General features: G+C 39.7%; 1 protein-coding gene across 12 annotated transcripts in view; it reads right to left on the minus strand.

The window, feature by feature from the left end:
- Positions 1–20,174, minus strand: part of BTRC (beta-transducin repeat containing E3 ubiquitin protein ligase) — a 182,209-nt gene that overhangs the window by 40,533 nt on the left and 121,502 nt on the right. For all 12 annotated transcript variants that reach the window (XM_075841044.1, XM_075841042.1, XM_075841037.1 and 9 more), the window contains one exon: positions 2,717–2,948. In XM_075841044.1, coding sequence (XP_075697159.1) covers positions 2,717–2,948 — 232 coding nt within the window. The remainder of the gene's footprint in view (positions 1–2,716; positions 2,949–20,174) is intronic.

Here is a 20,174-nt window from a genome sequence, read left to right on the forward strand (position 1 = left end):
ACACAAAATCTGCTACTATAAGGTCTCATGCAGGCCTAAGGCCATCTCCGCTTTGTAGGGCACCCGTTCTTGAATTCATCCGAAGAAAATTGTGGCACGTTTCATTGTTAACCGTATGTACGGAAATGTTCTCCCCAGAAAAATTACACATAGGGAAGATAAGCTCCGTACGTACAGCTCCCGTACATACAGAGCATTGTACAGGACCACGCTCGCTGTATTTAAGTTGTGGCACAAACAAAAGGGCTAAGGGTGTATTTACACATATGACTAGTGTGTCGCATGGTTGAAAACCATGGTAGTTTGTGGTAAAACGACAAGTGGTTTTTGACCATGCAGCACGACCGGTATCCGTGAGTATACCCATATCCCACTTTCAGACGGGTGCCTTTTTGCGCCCGTATTATGGATGCAACAACAAGACTTTCTGCAGTTTATAAGAACTGGAGTTGGAGCGCCATTGGCTTTTATGTTATTCTTCTGATGAGCCGTGGGAGGTCCAGATGCAAAAGAAAAACCTTAGCCTTCGTTTTTTTAAATTGGAGAAATTTTCTAATTGGTTCTCTCCGCTCAGTCTTCTACTGTTGGTCAAATTATATTGTAATTCTGTGCTGGAAATCCTGTGTTGGATTATCAAATTTTCCAAAATTATGCAAGATTAAAGGACTTTTTACTAAGTTTTAAGGAACTAAGTTTTAACTAAGAATTAAAGGGGCTGTCCAGGATTAGAAAAAGAATGGCTGCTTTCTTTCAAAAACATCACCATACCTGTCCTTGTTTCTTAATTGCAGCTCAGCTCCATTGAAGCAAATCGGGCTGAGCTGCAATATCACGAATAACCTGTGGACAGGTGTGGCACTGTTTTTGGAAGAAAGCAGATATGCTTTTTCTAATCCTGGACAAACCCTCTAAGGAATTCTGATGTCCCAATCAAGTGTGACTGGAACTTGTGAGATCAGTACTAGACCACTGAGAGCTTTCTAGTAGTCATTTATGACTATATCTAATTAAACGCACATACAGAGGCAAAAGAACATTTGAATACAGTGCAGTTTTAGTGCATTATTTGCAATATGAAGCATGAATTCACGCCGAAACTGTAATGGTTTACAAATTTATGGATCCAATCATTAGCAAGATGCATAAATGATGATTAAATGGGGACCCCCCCCCCATTCTGCGGAATAGCAGGGCTATATGTTGCTAGAACAAGAATATGTTTTGTCTCCGGTATATACAAAGCTCAGACTGAAGATTAGATAATGATCTGGACGTCTGCCTGACTGGAGCATTTCTCTCTGTACCCAGTATATAGGAGCCTATCTGAAGCAGGACCTCTTGAATAATAAAGCTTGTTTCAAGTAATCAACGACATAATAAAACATATGATTGACATGTCTGTATCCCAAGAGGTTCTGGGCAGCTGAAAAGCTTTATTGCATCTGTTTTTGTGGCGGACAAGTGGTCTTTCCCAGGGGTTTAAATCATTAAGTCTCACCAGCCCAGAGGGACAACTGGCCCCTAGCCACCCAACCCAGCTGACATTCGACAGTGCATATAAACTGCATTAAAACTCAATATCTCAGTGTGAGACTTTGCTTCTGTTGAGACAAGCCTGCTTTATTTTAACCGTCTGCTGGCCGGAAACAAAGCCATCCCTTTAAATGCGTTGGCACATTTGGTAGAGAAAAAAAAAAGCGGATATAAAAACAGCCATCATGTGACTACAGTAACCTTTTATTTGCCAAGCAACCATACTGTGACGTATAACATTTATCCAGCACAAACATCTACGTTAGTGGTAAATGGGACAATATAGCTTGTCTACAAGTCACAAATAATAATGAAAACTGGGGGTGCCAACGATAGTTAACAAAAAAAATAAAAAATGTGCCATGTCGTTCCAATCTACAATGAGTAGAAAATCCAGTAATGACTAATGATCAAATGTGTATGGGGGCTACGCAAATATGTCAAAACAGCAGGTGTCAGGGGAGAAAGGAATTGGGCATGCTTGATTTCCATCATTCAACTGACATCTATCTCATGTGTATGGAGGGAATCTGTCAGCAGTTTTGACCCTTCATAACTGCTGACTGTACTATATAGAAAATGGAGAGAGCAGCGCAACCATACCTGGGGTGATGGTCATGCCGGTTGATTGACTGAAAAATCCACGTTTTAATGTCCCCTGCACCGCAAACGCAAGTGCCACTGAGATGGCCCTGTGATGTGTAGCGCTTTGGCCTCTCCGCAGTTACCGTTCCCCAGCCTCTCCCGTCTGCTCTGAGTGACAGTTCTACCAGTCTCCTGATTGGAGGCTAGAGCCATCACTTGGAGCTGAGGGAGAGGGGATGGGGAACGTTCAATGAAAAGAACCAGAAGCAATGAACATGAAGGGGCCGTCTCCAGGGCACAGGGAACTTTAACACAAGGATTTCTTGGTATTGCAACATGCATGACCATCACCCCAGGTATAGTTACACTGCTCCCTCCGTCCGCTATATAGAACTGTCAGCAGTGTTGAGGTGTCCAAACTGCTGACAGATTCCCTTTAAGTCAGAAAACAACCTTTTGACTTTTATGGGAGAGAGTGCTGCGGGCATGCTCTGTGTCATGTGCAGTAGTCACGCCAGGGAGGAGGAGCTAAGCAGTATCCATCCTCTCAGCAGCTGGTGGAATAGGAGCCATGGCTCAAACAGGCTGAATACTTTACCTGGAAGTGCGGTGATGAAGTCCCTTTGTAGCATTGGCTTAAGGTATGTATTTATGTGTCCATGTTGGTAGTGGCACATTCGAGAGATCAGGTGCTCAACAAACTCCACCTGATCGCGCTCTGACCACTGCTCAAAGTACTTGACACAGAAGTCCTTTTCTTTCTCGTAGTTTGCGGACAACTTCCTCTGCTTCGGCACAATCATGCTGGAAGTGCCATTGGCAAGTTTAGTCTGCGGAAAAAGAAATAAATATCAAAAATAAATAATTAAATTAAAATAAAAGCAATGGTACATGACACACAACTCTGGCACACATAAATTCAGGAAATACATCTGTTACTCAACAGGGGAAAAAGATTCAGACGTATAAATTGGCTGACAGGGAGTATCCATTTGCCTCTGTCAGCCAGAAAACAGCAGAACAGCCTTGCAAGGAACTCGGAAAAGAACATTACCACCCATGCTGGAAGTGCACATAAAATACCAGAGACTGTTAAATGGGAACCCAGAGTGACACTTTAATGTACTCAAATGAATTTCATGTTCTTCCACAGAGAGGCTTGCAAACAATTTAGTACAGGGCTATGAATATGTTTCGGTGGGAGGCTGGTATGCATGAATACAAAAGGTCAGAATGGAGCAAAGACGCCTGGATATTCCTATAAAAGTGAGCAAGAAAACAACCAAATCCAGACAAAGCAGAAATGTTGTCATTTAACTTCTCTGGTGTTTAGGTGCGTGTACATCATGAGGACTCTAAGTTAAAGGGATTGTCCACTACCTGGCAACTGATGACCTATCCCCGGATAGGTCGTCAGTATATGATCGGTGCAGGTCCGATACCCGAACCCCGCACCGATCAGCTGCTTCGGTGGGCTGCGGGCACCGGATGTAATGCCATATTATGAAATGTACGGAGCCAGAAGCAGTTGGCTCCGTACATTGCATAACGGCCATGCTGCCAAACTGCAGCACTGCTTCTATTCGCTTGAATAGGAGCAGAGCTGCAGTGCTGCAGCTCGGCCACTATTCCACAACCGGAGCCATCTGCTTTAAGGCATGGATGTCCGGTGTCTGGAGGCAGAAGGAGTGGCGTAACGGTGTGGGGTCCAGATGTCGGACCCCCACAGATCATGTACTGATGACCTATCCAGTGGATAGGTCATCAGTTGTCCGGTAGTGGACAACCCCTTTAAGATAACCCAATAGGTTCAGTATTTGCAGTCCTATGTTAAAAACACATATTACAGTTTTATTCCAAACTCAGCTTTGCTACAAATGTGTTTTTCAAATAAATAAATAAATAAGAAATGTAAAATGAAAGATGTTTTTGAGAAAAAAAGAACAATGACGATCCATCTAAAGAATAAGCCATCAATGTGTTTTAACCCTCGGGATATCCAACGATAAGCAGAACAAAGGAACCACAGTTCTATTCAGGGCTGAGGTGAAGTATCAAGCACAGCCGCACGTGCTGGCAAGCTGCTGTTACTGATTAAACAATGAAGGGGATCCTTAATTCTGGTGATCGGTGGAGGTCCGGGTTGCGGGACCACCAGTAATCACACTATCAGGATAGGCCATTAATGTATATTCCTGGAAAAGCGCTTTAATTCTGTAAGAGGTATTCCTTTCTCCTTCTGAGATGATGGTTTTTGTCTTTTCTGATGAGTAATACATTTTAAGTTTAAAATGTCTGCTGTAGAAAAAGCCCTTCAGAAATGGAAGAGTGACATGTTTGACTTGGTCACTCCCTGATAACATTGGTCCTCCACTTATCTGTGCCTGTGACAGGTTAATACGGGATTTACTATAACCCTTTTCGACTTTACATAATAGACAGATCAGCCTCGGCAGAATGTCGAGATGTCTAATAACCACTGGCACGGTGTTACATATGTTCTGGGAGTGTAGAGTTCTCCAAAATTACTGGCATGAGGTTCTTGAATCCATGGAGCCCTGGGGATTATGCACTTTAGGGTCTGCCTTTTTAGGCTTGTGGATTAACTCCCCGTTCATGCTGCTACACGTTGTCTATATAAGTTTTTACTTTACTATGCAAAAAAGTTTATCCTACTTAATTGGAAACATCCTAAAAAAACCTTCTGTAAGGCATGGATCAGTAAAGCAAAAAGTTAATGATATTATGATGAAGTGTCCATTATGATATAATTGGATATTATGCTTGTAAAATATTACAGACTGCTTTTCTTTTTGTACATTTGCCTTATGGTATTGTGTTCCTTTGTATGACATTCAATGTGCCTTCTGTGTTTTTAAATAAAAAATATATATATATTTATTTAAAAATGTCTGCTGTCGAAAGGCAACTGATCTTTCTTGTAGAACATAAAAAACTTAGTGTTGAAATAAAAGGTTGGTGCAGTGATATACATCAAATTATTAGAGAATTTAAATTGAACCTCCATTTTAACTATGTATTCCAGCCCAAAATAATTATCCATGGCATTAATAAAACAGGGGACCCCAGTTCTTCTCCCCACCAGATGGCTGTTTTCATACCACACTTGGAGTTGTACAGTGCGGCAGTGTGCATGCTTGACCACTGCTCCATCCAAATGTGATTGGGGACTGGGGTTCCCGTTCTAGTTATTGGGGGTCTTAGTGGTCAGAACACCACCAGTCTAAAACGGGTAACCTATCCTGTGAATAGGTGTTAAATTTAAAATACCACTTTTAAAGGTTACATTAGGGAATTGCCTTAACAGACATCTACCTAATATAATGTTATTAACGGAGATGCTCCAGAACCACTTACAACACTTTCATACATGACCCTCAATGACTTATATCTCTATATTCATTGAGGGTTGTAAAGGACTACAGAACAGAAGCCTGAAAAAAAAAAAAGCTAAAGAAAATAAACAAAACACTATTACCCATAAGAAACCTACATGAACATAAGAGCATGCTAATTCTATGTGAATGTTGCCCTGGTTGTGCCCGATTTCAACTCGATATGATGATTTAAACCCAGACACTCCAGTGTTCTTGTTGAGCAATTGGGCTGTTGGAGAGCTCCAATGCTGAATCTGTTGTCTAGGTTCCCTTGATTCTTACCTCTTAAGATTCCTTGCATTGATTACCTAATTATTCTAATCCTTTTGACTTCTATATAAGCTTGGCCCTTGAACTTCCTTCTTGCCAGACAATCGAGCTTCCTTCCTCTAGTCTAGTTCATTGCTGCCTTATTGTACAAACAACAACTGCTGCTTATGTATATGCCAAAATTTGGATTGTTTAACGACCACATTCCTGCCTTACTCTACAATAAACTTCGATTTGTTCATCGAACTTGGATTCTTTCCTGACCACGTCACGAACCTGGACTGTTACTATGCTACTTTTGCTATTATCACGCACCTTCCAGATTATTTCAGGTACTGGACTCTGAATCTGCTTCAAGACCTTGACACAAGTCCCAGTGATGGACGGCAACAGTGTTAACCAATAAGTTGTTTGAGTTATAAAAAGGAAAATGCTCATTATTTTTCAGATATTAATTAAGGCGTCTAATTGAGCAATAGAAGACTATTGAAGGGCTAGCTACAAGCATGCAACCTTTTTACCCCAAATCCTCATTTGTCATATTTTGTTTTTTAGAAATCAAAAAAGCTATAAATTAAGTGGTTTTTTTTCACATAATAGTATTTTTTTTTTTTGTCAGTGGTGTTTTGGTTTGACAGGTAAAAAGAAGCCATAATGTATTATTTCTTCACTGAGAGGGGTAGGCACCATTTAACTGGTAAAGCAGGTCAGTGAGTTCGATGGCTGTGGGAAATGCTTCAGAGAGTTTTAGTGATGATACCAATCTAAGATGTTAATGACAGTAGTGTTAGAGAATAGATTTTACGATCTAACTTTCAATTACAGATACAGTAGCTGGTGCAGCAAATTAAAGCTTACAGTATACACACCGTGTAGACACTAATCACAATATGAGTAATAGGTTTTTAGAGATTGCTCCAAAAATACCTTAAAGGATTTTATTCTCTATCAGATCTTCAAAAGTTTCAAAGAAAAATAGTACCTGACTGAAGAAGAGGAGAGTATTGATATAGTACAATAAAAACATATAATCTCAATTATCTAGGGCACTTTTACGCATGGTTTCTCTACTTTTAGAGCCAACAGTTCCCAGTTCCACTAATGTCCTCCACAGGGAGACCTGAAATTTTCTGGCTTTAGAGCTTGCCCAAGAGAATCATCCGGTCAATAAAACATCTATCCTGATGTTGTTTATCTTCTGAAACCTTCTACCCAACTACAATGGTTGACCTGAAAATTCCAGGCAACATGTGTGTCAAAACAGTAGGGTGTTCAACTTGATTTATACTTCTGGACTTCTGCATGCTACACAACGTACACAGAAAAGGGTCAAGGATAATTGGAGAATATTCTGTCTTAAGTGTAAATAAGGAAATAATTTGAGAAAAAAGTTTTTTGCCGAAGGTAAACTTTACAAAACCCCTAAATACATATACCTGGGGTTTTGGAAAACACAGATCTCAAGGGTTCTCCGATCCTCCAGATCACGGCCCGACTACCACTTGCACAGAACAATGTCCTGACTCCTCCTGCCGACTCCAAAAATATCCAGGAGTATTTATTAACCCACTATCCTACTCTGTACAAGGTGCTAAGGCTACCATGATCAGAGAAACGCAAGTCAGGAGAACCCTATGAATCTCTTTATTGTTGGATCCTAGATAAGTAAGATTTTAGGGGAAACTAGCCCTAATTGAGACTTTTTTTTTTTTTTTTGCAGGACGCTGTGTACAATTGTCACAAAATATACAAAAACATTTTTAAATTCCACACAAAACCCCCAATACTTTACAAGCATAAAAAAATACCTTCTTATATTACAATTTATTTTTCTACATCATAGGAACAAAGGTGTATAGAAAATATGTACTGGCATCTATGAAGTATTTGAAATCAGTTCAAGTTACAGTTTTAGGGTTATATAATATTCCATCCAAATAAAAAAAATGTAAGTATTACTTGAATTGGTACAATCAAAAATGACCAGATGTCTCCTTATACCTACAACCTTGACGCGTCTTTACCGCCAAGCAGTGCAAATAAATGAATTAACTCAACATAAAGAACCATAGGATGAATGTTAAATATTTACACTACTGCTCCCAAGGAGAAAGGAAACGTTCAGAAGGGCAATTGCCTCAAGGCTCTGCTCCTATATTTACTTGGATAATGTGATAATATGAAGGTTTTTATATGTCATGGGTAATGTTATACAGCTAATTTTGTGCTTATTGTATGCTATGTACAAAAACAGATCATTTATAGATCTTCAACCGAATGTTAATACAATGAGCCAACTATATATTGGAGATCGATAACTTGCCAAACCAGTCCAAACGTAGAAGTAAACATGGCGTTTGATTTTATTCAGTGTTGAATGTTATTAGCAGCATCTCATCTTGTACTGATGCTGCCCAGCAAAATTATTTTTAAGACATATACATATAAGAATAATTTTCTCAAAAAATGAAAACTCTCATATCAGATTTTAGAAGGTGCAATTATGTTTGAGGCCATATGTACATGGAGGCAGCCTTGTTGCATCTATGGTACCAGGCTAAGTGGTTAGCACGGTTGTCTTGAAGCCCTCTGGTGCTGGATTCAAATCCAGCCAAGGACTACATCTGGAGTTTGTATGTTCTTCCGTGTTTGTGTGATGGAACATTTCCTGCCACACCCGAGGAATTGGTTGATTGGGTTCCATGTGTGTGTCTGAGATAGCAAAATGAGACCATGAGCCCCATTTACTGATGTGACTGGGTACTGGGTACATATTTGATAAAGTTGAAAAAAGACGGATCAATCAAGACCAACCTATCCTTCCTGCCAATCCTACTGTGTTGATCCAAAGAAAGGCCAAAAAAAACAAAACCTATGAGGCGGATGCCAATCTGCCCATATTATGGGAAACAATTACTTCCCCCACTCTGTGGCATCAACATAAATCCCTGGATCAACATTCCTTGTTCAGAATATAGTATCCATAAGTCGTAATATTATATTTTTCAAGAAAGGCATCCATCAACCATCACAACATCTTGTGGCAGAGAGTTCCATAGTGTTAAATAATCCCCGTCTATGATGACAGTGAAACCTTCTTTCCTCCTTTGTCATGGTTACAGGACTATTGAAAAGATCATTAGAAAGATCTATTTACTGTCAATTAAAATATTTGTACATTGTAATTACATCGCCCCTAAGCCTTTTTTTTTTTTATAAAACGGAATAAACTTTCAAAGGGTATAATCTGCTTGGGGATTTCCAATGCTGTTTTTCAGAGAAACAATTTGTTTTTCTGCACATTAAAATTTTCGCCCAGTCCGAACAATGAGGTGGTTTCCAATTGACATCAATGGGTGCCTTGATACAGACGGAATAACTAATATGTTTTGGGAAATAATATGGGACATTAGCACAATTACATTTACAGTAAAAATTTTATCAAAATGCTCCACCATGGTATAGAATACCTGTAGATATTCAAAAGCAATTGTATTGATTTAGATGACAGCCAACTTGGGATATGGCCATGAAAGAATTTTGGATGAGATATCCCTGGCCTTCTAAACGAAGGATGGATAGACCTCGTCACTAAATAAAGAATATGCAATTACTGATGTGTCTACCCTTACCTTTGCTTGAAATTAGTAAACAAATTCAATATATTATCAGGACATGCTAGAAAAACCCTTGACAGGCTGCAATTCACATCACAACCCCTGGGTGGCCACACATTTAGCATAGACATCTCGTGACAGAGTATCGTGAAATCCTGTTTTTTGTTTTTTTTCCAAAGTCATCTTGCGCCACACATCTTAGGATATGTTGAGATATGAGGTAAGATAAGAAAGGACACATCAATATATTTGACCAGTAAAATAAAAGTCAATTGTCATGAAATGTAAGGACAGCAGTAATGCTTTAAAGGGTTGTCCCATGAAGAATATTCTTTATAGTTAAATCCATCCCAAAAATATGAAATTTTTTTGTATTTACACTTTAAAAAAAATAAAAATAAAAATATATATATGATAAAGATCCTATTGTAATATACCAAGGTGGATAAACATTTTCGGTCTTGCTTCTCTCTCTGCTCCAGTGGGTATGCGGAGGGATCCCTGGTGTTGTGTGACGGCTGCCTCTAAAGCTGCAAACTCCCCCCAAAAAAAGGAACCCTAGGAGCAAACTAAAACCACCAGTATTATTTAGCATATTTATTTGGGAATTGAATTGTAGTATTATGTGGGAATTATTTGGCAGCATTATATGGGCTCCTTAAGGAAGTTTTATTTGGTTACTGTATATTAATTGGGCACTATATGGTGGAATTATGTTGGCAATGTATAACAGTGTTATCTTGGCACTATATGATGGTATTATGTGGGCTGAAATTATGAGAAAAACTGTCTAAAAATGTAAATCGAGGGGCTTGTATATGGACCACATTCCCTATGGCTGTAAATGTATAAAAGATAATACCAGCTATACTGATACTATCAAGTAAAATACTAATTTATAGTAGTAACCTTTGATCTAAATGTGTACCAAGAACTTCCCATTTTTTTTAAATTTATATTTTGAAGTTTTTGAATGTAAAATAATTAAATACAGAAGATTGTTGCTCAGCTGAAGTACATGTGTTATGCCCGTTGCACATGACCGAGTGCCACTCGGGCTATTTTTCACGGTATCTGACAAGTGGTACCCTATAGTTTCCACATTCACCCATTCACTTTCCACAGGTGAATCGGGTTTGTGAAAATGGACCCGACTTTCCGATCCGTGGAAAGATAGGACATGCCCTATCTTTCCACGGATCACGGACGGGACCCGGTCGGCACACACGGTCGTGTGCATGAGGCATTATAGTGCATTTCTCTATATCTATGCCAGAACTGTACCATGAAGCCGCCTTCTTCATTACTGGCACCTTCAGTTACCTGTTGACCTCCACGTCATCCTACCTTCCATCACCTATATGTGAGACTTTGCATAAATCATTGATCATAACATGACGGCATTGAACCGGACCCACCGATTTGTGAACCGAATAATAATAACGGTGCTTTCCTTTGTCAAACAATCAAATTTGAGTTTCTACATAGAGATGACACAGATGCCATGTGTTCGGGGGCATTACCCGTCTCACTGGGATGAAATAGGTTGTGGTAGGCTTGATACAGTGAAAGGGGAAACATCATAATGTTTAATTATAAGGAATTATCGAGATCCGCACAAACATCAGCCGGGTACTTCTGCACTGCAGAGAGCTCTAAACTTGTTACCGTTAATGGCTTAAATTTCACTGTGCTAATCATTTCAGGACATAAGCCTTTCTTGATAACCTAATGAATTATTCTAACATCCTTCAGCAGAAAAAAACCCTCCATGACAGCACTAATTACAAGACGTTTTCCCAGTGGTTATGTAAAATATGACAGAGCAGCAGTACCGGGAATTGCAGAAAACTGCTTCTAATTTCCACAGAGAAACTGACAAACACCTCTCTTTCATCTCTCCGAGCTCTCAAGTAAGATTTAACTTTCTCATTTAGTTAATTACCGTATGAGGCTCATCATTCCCAGGATCAGAGCGGCACAGAGCCTTTATCGTGTTAACTTGTGAACTTGATAGATGGCTGCTGCTAAAACTTAATAACTTCACCCCCCGGCAAATTGTAAGATAAATATAATAGAAGAAACTGACAGTAAAAACCTGCCAGAAATCAGCACGGTGTTTATGTTTCTTTGTAGGCTGCAAAAAAACAACAGAAAGCCGATTACTGGCGGAGTGTCACCTAGATTTAAAGGACTCCAGGCACTTGGCTTCCGGCAGACTGCAAAAACTTAAAAAGTTTCTTCACTCAAGAAGTTTTTAAGCTGAAGACATGTCCATGAGAGACCACAACGGTCATTAAATCTTCAGGAAAGGATTTATTTTTATGTTTAGGAAGAAATTATATTTTCTTTGTCCTTTGTTTCTTCAAAAATAAATGAATGTTTTTTTTTTTTTTTTTTAAACAGTAGAGCCGCCCTCCAGATCCATATGGGTTGCAGCGAGTTGTTCATCAAATGGCAATTGAAGCATTATCATAGTTCGGCCTGATGAGTTATAGGGCACCCATAGACTACTGTACTTCTGTATCCTCGGATTTCACATGGAGATTTTTTTTTATTGTGGAATACTCCGTTGGATCTCGCATTACAAGTCTATTTTTCCCCAGATCCAAGCCGTGTAGGGGAAAATAACTCAGAGTTATGTCGCCCCTTGTGGCATCGTACCGAAAAGTAATGAGCCACATGCCTGCCATACAGCCTCGTGCACGCGGTAATATCGATACTATTTCGATGTCGTGCACCCTCAAACGGTTCAATACCGTTAATTCATGTATTTCCATACTAAGCTGTGCAGCCGCACAGCTTAGTATTGTAATACATGAATGTAGTCAGAGCTGGGCTGCTGATGTGTAATACAGCCATTGGTACGCTCCTGACAAGTGCGCGCGCGCTCAGCATGATGTTATGCGGCCGGCGCTGCACTAATGAGCGGCGGCACTGAAGACAAAGAACATGGCGGGCGCAAAGCAAAAAACCCCCATGTTCTCTGTCTTCAGTGCCTACCGTGCATTAGTGCAGCGCCGGCCGCATCACCTCATGCTGACCGCGCGCACACTTAAAGCAGAGCAATGACTGTATTACACAGCCGCAGCCCCGCTCTAAAAACTCTGATCTCTGCCGCTATTCCCTTGAATGTTGCGCTCAAAGGTGACCACAGCATTCAATGGGAAAATGAGAAGGGGATACCTATTTGATGGAAGGTAGGATGACGTGGAGGTCAACAGGTAACTGAAGGTGTGACGCGATCTAGGGATGTACCATATACGGGCAGACAGCCCAGGGTCCATTGAAGAACCCCAGGGCTGTCCTACCATATTTCCGGTTGTTAGACCATACTTAGGTATGTTGTAACAACTGCCTGTGTACTATCAGTATATAGATATATGCCAGTACATTAAAGTTTAAAAATAGAAAAGTAAAAATTTACATTAAAATAAAAGTCTCAGTACATAAAATATACACATATTCAGTATCGTCGCGACCATAATAACCTGCACAACAAAATTTATAGCGTAGTTTATCAGGTGAACGCTGTAAAAAACGTACTAAAAGCAGCTTTCTTTCACTTATTAATGTGAGGCACGAGGCATTATGAATTTTGAACCTCCATGTGCCTCACATAAATAGTAATTAACCCAATTATATACCTCACACATTAGCCCAATGTTCTCCATTATAACTGAGAAACATGATGGGGTTAATTACTATTAATGTGAGGCACATGGAAGTTCAAAATTCATCACACCTCGTGCCTCACATCAGAAAATTTCAGAATGTTTTTATTATTATTGTTGGCAATGTATTGTTTTGGTATTGAAAGACGCAATACTACATGAAGTATCGGTATCAAAGTCCAAATTCGGGTATTCTGACAACCCTAGCGCCAACACTTATTTCCTTCGATGGCAGATATTAGGAGACAGTCGGCTGCCCCAATACATCAGTTTGTCTGCCGATCCCGCAAACAAACAACAACCACACCCTGATAAAGGGAAGCGTCATTCCCGAAACATGTAAGTGACTGGTTGTCCGTTTCTGTGACATCACAAACTTACAGCTGTTCAGGACAAGCGTGCGCTACCGGCAGGAGACGTGGACTTCCTCATATAAACAGAGGAATACTACCATGTGTGGTGAGTAAGACAAGACATCTACTAGTTTTATCTGAATTGATTATTTTTTTTAAACAGTTGGCACGGCAAGTTTTGTGCAATTCTTCTTAAAATGAATTTAGCGTAAAAATCCTATCTGCTAAACATGGAGACATACATTAAAGTGCAACACAACAGACACGTTATTGTCCATTTGGAGGTAAATAATACGAACATTACAAGAAATTAACTTTATAGTGATATTTATGGAGCTAATTTCTAAATAAAAGTTTGAATAAAATTTGTTTTATTAATCTCACAAATTAATCTCACAAATTAATGTTCAGTTTTTGTTAAAAAAAAAAAAAAAGCGACACATGCATTTCATTTTTGCTGTCTGAAATTCACACGGTGGAAATACTGCAGTTTTTTTTTTTTTTACGCCAGATTTGCCCTGGAAATATCTGCAGCGGAATACAGTCCAAGGCAAGTGGATTAAATTGTAACAAATCTCATCCACATGCTGAAGGGTTTTTCTGCATGGATATTGACCTGTATTAAAGGTGTCAGAATCTGTTGCGGATTTCACCCATTGAATTCAATGGGAAAGCAAAAATCTGCAAACAAATACGCAAGCAATGTATTTTTGCAGATTTTGCTGAGGATTACCTGCGGAACCAAAGTAAAATGTGCAATTGTGGACTTTAAATGAATTATCCGCAGACCAAAATCAATCACTAAATGCCTATTTTGGTGCGGGTTCTTCTCGTGGATTTCTGCGGATGTTTTGTGGAAAATATCAGCAGTAAATTTCACCCTTGTGAATTTACACTAATCGGCTACTAAATAAAAGCAGCTTAATGTATCACTGGTGGCATGAAACAAATCCATACATTGTCATAAAAATATATAGAGAATGATCAATATGAAGTTCAATGAAAGTTAAAAACTCATCAACAGTGGAAGGGAAAGTCTGGTTATATTCTCAACACCGCACATCATCCGTGGTAACATGGCGGCTGAAAGTCATTTTATCATTGCTTATAAATGAAAGGGATTTTCTGCTTCTATGTAAATAAAACGTACTCATTGTATAATACAAAGACCTGTCCTGATGATGTCCAACTGACAAAGGTGCTGGGCTCTAGATAATAGTAAACACAAATGTGTCCATTCAAAGACAGCAACCAATGATCTTAAAGATGGTGAAAAATGTAAATACTTGATACTTTATACTATGAATTAGCTTCACTTACATAAAACCAGACAATCTCTTTTAGAAAGCGGATATAAATGTAATAAGCACTATGACACTATGAATACAGGCTGTTGTTCACACTGCCATCATGTTTTCTTTTATAACCATTCATGATGCGCTATTCTTCCTGTCCAATATGTCGAAACTGCCGACGGAGGAGCCTCTGATGTTAGAGTGAACTCAGCCTAATACAAAAATATTCTAAATGCCACCAGCAACATAATAATACACTGCAATGTCTGTAACCACATTTTAAGAGAACATATAATTCTGTAATATTACAACTTTTTACAGTGTAAGTAGTGCTCGTCTACTTTTATACATATATTGAAGAACTTGTGACTCAAAACTAAGCCTTATTGACTTTAACCTTCTGCGACGTGGCACCACTTAACATAAATCTTCTACATGAAGTAGTTAATCAAATTCTGTACAGACCATGAAGAAAGTTCATTTTAAAGGGGTTTTCCAGGGACAGCATTTTTTTTCTAGGCGGGCAGCGCATGAGCACTGAGGAGTTTTATTAATGAGAAGAAAATGGGGCGGGTATTGAGGCATAAGTAAAGAATTCGACGGGGCGGGCACTGAGGAGACTGTGGACCAATAGGATGCCTCAAATCCAGGTGTACGGCGGAAGTCACGGGTTTGAGGCATCCTATTGGTCCACAGCCTCCTCAATGCTCCGTTCATTCTTTGTTTCTGCTTCAATAGCGGCACCATTTTCATCAGTGCCCGCAAGCTGCATGCCCCGATGGTATCTACAGTGATAATAATAATCTTTATTTATATAGCGCCAACATATTCCGCAGCACTTTACAGTTCAGAGGGTACATTGTACAGACAATATCAGACATTACATATTGACAAAACTAATTTACAATTCAAACAAGGGGAGTGAGGACCCTGCTCGCAAGAGCTTACAATCTATGAGGAAATAAGGGAGACACAAAGTGTAAAAAATGCTTAACGGGAACCTGTCACCAGCATTTCACCTATTAAACCAGAAATACCAGGTGGTAGCGGGTGAAAAATCATTTCTATATAACCTATAATTGTCTTCTTAGTCGGCTCTGTAGCTTTAGTATTCAGCTTTTAGTGTTCCTGCACCGTATGCTAATGAGCATAAAAGAGTCATATCTTCATTCCTCAAGTCTTTCCGGGTTTACCCGCCTCCTTACTTATGATTGACAGCTCCTTGCCTTTCCCCAGCAAACTAAATTCTGCGCTTGTGCATTGATGTCCTCTTCTGGTGTGTGTGCACAAAGGGACACCGGATTATTACGATAAAAGGCGCAAAATGTTCGTAGACCGTTATTCACAGTCGAAGGAGTTTAGGAGCGGGGATAAAGGCAATGAACTTTTGATAGCAACGGCCAGTGAGGGATAAGTAAAGTTGGTGACAGGTTCCCTTTAAGTACAATGGTCCAGCCATCTTTTATACACATGGGGTAGTACACAAAGCTGCATGAGCCAGTCACCAGCCAGTATCTGTGTATGACCGACATGAAGGGCATTAGGGTGCAAGGAGTGTGGGGGATCCTGCTGAATGAAGGGGTCTCATTACTAATTTAAAGCGGGGCCAGGGAAAGGAATTAGATTAGGGAATGTTATAGGCCTGTTTAAAAAGATGTGTTTTCAGGGCACATCTAAAACTGTGGATGTTGGGAATTAATCTGTTTGTCTGGGGAAGCGCTTTCCATCGGACGGGTGCAGCATGAGAAAAATCTTGGAGACGGGAGTGGGAAGTTCGGATTATGGTGGATGTTAATCTAAGGTCGTTGGCAGAACGTAGAGCCCGAGTAGGGTGGTAGACAGAGATGAGTGAGGAGATGTAAGGAGGTGCAGCACTGTGGAGAGCTTTGAGGGTGAGATATAGAAGTTTGAATTTAATTCTGAAGGGGATGGGCAACCAGCAGTGACTGGCAGAGGGTGGAGGCGTTGGTGAAGCAGTTGGTGAGAAAGATGAGACTGGCTGCTGCATTGAGGATAGATTGGAAAGAGTAGAGTTTAGTGAGGGGAAGACAGACTAATAATGAGTTACAGTAGTCAAGACGAGAGTGAATCAGAGAGTTTTGGCTGTTTCCTCCGTAAGAAAAGGGCGGATTCTTGAGATGTTTTTGAGGTGAAAATGACAGGAGCGTGAAAATAATTGTATGTGAGGAGTAAAGGTAAGATCGGAGTCAAAAATAACCCCAATACAGCAGGCATGCTGCCTAGGAGTTATGATAGTGCCACACTCTGAGATGGAGACATCCGGTTTAGGGAGGTTAGTAGATGGTGGGAAAACAAGGAGCTCAGTTTTAGAAAGATTCCGTTTCAGATAGAGAGAGGACATGATGTTAGAGACAGCGGACAGACAATCACTGGTGTTTTGTATTAGAGCAGGGGTGATGTTATGGGAAGAGTCGTATAGTTGGGTGTCATCAGCGTAGAGATGGTACTGGAAGCCAAATCTGCTGATGGTTTGTCCAATAGGGGCTGTGTAGAGAGAAAAGAGCAGCGGACCTAGGACTGATCCCTGAGGAACCCCGATATCAAGGGGAAGAGGAGAAGAAGTAGAACCAGCAAATGACACACTGAACGAGCGGTCAGAGAGATAGGAGGAAAACCAAGAGAGAGCCGCGTCCTTGAGGCCAATAGAGTGGAGCATGTTAAGTAGGAGTTGGTGGTCTACACTGTCAAAGGCTGCAGAGAGATCCAGAAGTATCAAGAGAGAGAGTATTTACCCTCCGATTTAGCCGCCAATAGATCGTTTGAGACTTTAGTAAGGGCAGTTTCCGTGGAGTGTAGAGTGCGTAAACCAGATTGTAAGGGGTCAAGAATAAAATCAGCAGAGAGATAGCGGATAAGGCGAGAGTAGACCAAGCGTTCCAGGAGTTTGGAGATGAAGGGGAGATTAGAGACATGTCGCTAGTTAGCAGCGCTGGATGGGTCAAGAGTTGTTTTTTTCAGTAATGGGTTTATAATGCCATGTTTAAAAGAGGAAGGAAATAATCCAGAAGAAAGTGAGAGGTTAAACATTTTAGTCAGGTGAATAGTGAGAGCCGGGTTGAGGGACTGGAGGAGTTGTGAGGGGATAGGATCACTATGGAAGGTAGTAGGACAAGAAGACGAAAGGCGCCTAAAGATTTCTTCTTCTGTTGTTGGGTCAACTGCTGAAAGTAATGAAGAGGGAGTGCGGGAGGGAAGGTGATCGATGTTACTAGGGGACTGCGAGATAATATCATGCCGGAAGTTGTAAATTTTAATTTTAAAATAAGTGGCCAGGTCTTCAGCACTGAGATCTGTGATCGGTGTCTGCACTTTAGGACTAAGGGGGGAATGGAAAGTATCATAGAGACGTTTGATGATGGGGATTACATATATTTAGGGATGATGGGGATTACAGATATACAGGGATGATGGGGTTCACATTAGATATCTGAGGTGCGGTCGCGTGATTCTGTGACTGCACCTCAGATAAAGCAGGTGGGTGGGATAAACTAAAGGGGGAAAACTAGTGGGGATGGCCAATAGACACAGAGGGGGCAGAATAATTTGTAAAGAACAGCCCTGTATCATTACGTAGGTCAGTGCGGTATTGACACAGGGCTGTGTATACTAACTCTCGCGCACGAGCCTGTGTCGAGAGAATAGAAGACACAGATGAAAATCAGAACTTCCGGCCGGGCAGAGGTAGGAAGAAATGTTTTCAGATTTAATACAGACTGTATATTAGGAACTTTATTCCATATTTACATAGAGCGATAGTTCAAAAATTGTGTCTCCCTGGAAAACCCCTTTAATAATTCACATGAACATTATAACTGAGGACCAGCCCAAATTCCGAAGCCATAAAATAGCTAATAAATCAATGTTAACAACTTAAAAATAAGTTCAATAAAAGAAAAAAAGAAAATGAAGTCACATTACTATGAAAACTCAGGTTAGAGGCAGAAATTATACAAAAAAAACATTGTATAAAGAAAAGACATTCATTGTTTTACATTGTCAAACAGTCAAAATGTGGCGTGAATGTGGATTAAATCAAAAAAGTTTTGAAAGTTTTGAATTGATTTGCCATAATTGCCAGGAAGTTATATCGTTTACTAGCGGCATTATGTCATTAGAGCAGTCTGAACTACGTATTGTATGATCGTTTTATTATTTCACTCTTAAAATAAGATGGTTTTCTTAAAAAAAAAAAATCTCTAGAAAAAAAAAAGTGAATTGTAATCTCGGAGGAGACAATTTATGCATAAAAAGAAAGCAGACTCCAAGGCCACACAGAGCTGTCAGTCAATATCGATTCCTAAGCTAGAAGTGTACAATGCCACATGTGTCATGCAATGTATTGTGGGACATTGTTTTATGAAGCAATGGGTGATTGGCAGCTCTGCCTCTAATATGGGTCTTTGGCAGCTGTTTTCTAATCTGTGCTTGCCCCTGGAGGGGCTCAAATGATGGCAATTTCTCAACCACGTTCAATAGGTTGAAAGTTACATAGAAATGTGCACAGGCTTTATCAATGACATGTACTAAAAGCGCACAAGTTTTTAAGAGTAAAGAAAATAAAAAACTTTAAATAATTAATGAGTCCACTAATAAATAAAATAAAAAAATCATAAAAAACAAAATATAGCAGATCCTGAATATTGATGCTGTTAGTGTAAGGAAAAATCTTTCAATGTTCAGAAGAAAGATGGCTCCTTGTACTCTCTGAATTGTTGGAACCTTATCATTGATACTCAGTCAACCTGAAGCAGATCCGCCACCTCAATATGCTGCTCGGTTTCAGCAAATTAATGTTATTTTTTTTGTATAATTAAGTTATGCAACTTTCCAATATATTTTCTGTATTAATTCCTTGCAGGTTTTCACAACCTCTGCTTGCTGTTATTCAGTAAGAACCTTCATTGTTTACTTCCAGTGGATAAAACTCTGTCCTGTTAATGTGATGGACACACAGGTGCATGGCTCGTTACAGTCTGTGTATCAGGGTTATATTTTGTAACAATCCCTGCACCTGGGCGTCCATCACATGACCATGGACAGAATTTTATCCACTGGAAGTAAAAAATGAATGTTCCTACTGAATAACAACAAGCAGAGATCTTGAAGACCGTGAGGAATTAATACAGAATAAAATATTGTAAAATTGTATAACTTTAATTATAATTATACAAAAAAATAACATTAATTTGCTGAAATAGGACAACCCTTTTAACAGCAGCATATTAGAGAGACAGGGCCACTCCACTACTAGTACAAACGGCGCAAAAAATATTGTTAAACTAATAAATTCTAACAAAGAATACACTGGACTCATAGTTACAATGCATTTGGAAATACACTGGGCCCTTTACATCTTTTTACACTTTGTTATGTTGAGGCCTTGTGCTGAAACAAAATTCACGTTTTTCTCATAATTTTGCACTCAATC

This window comes from Rhinoderma darwinii, chromosome 11 (assembly GCF_050947455.1).
Source record: "Rhinoderma darwinii isolate aRhiDar2 chromosome 11, aRhiDar2.hap1, whole genome shotgun sequence".
Classification (NCBI taxonomy): domain Eukaryota; kingdom Metazoa; phylum Chordata; class Amphibia; order Anura; family Rhinodermatidae; genus Rhinoderma; species Rhinoderma darwinii.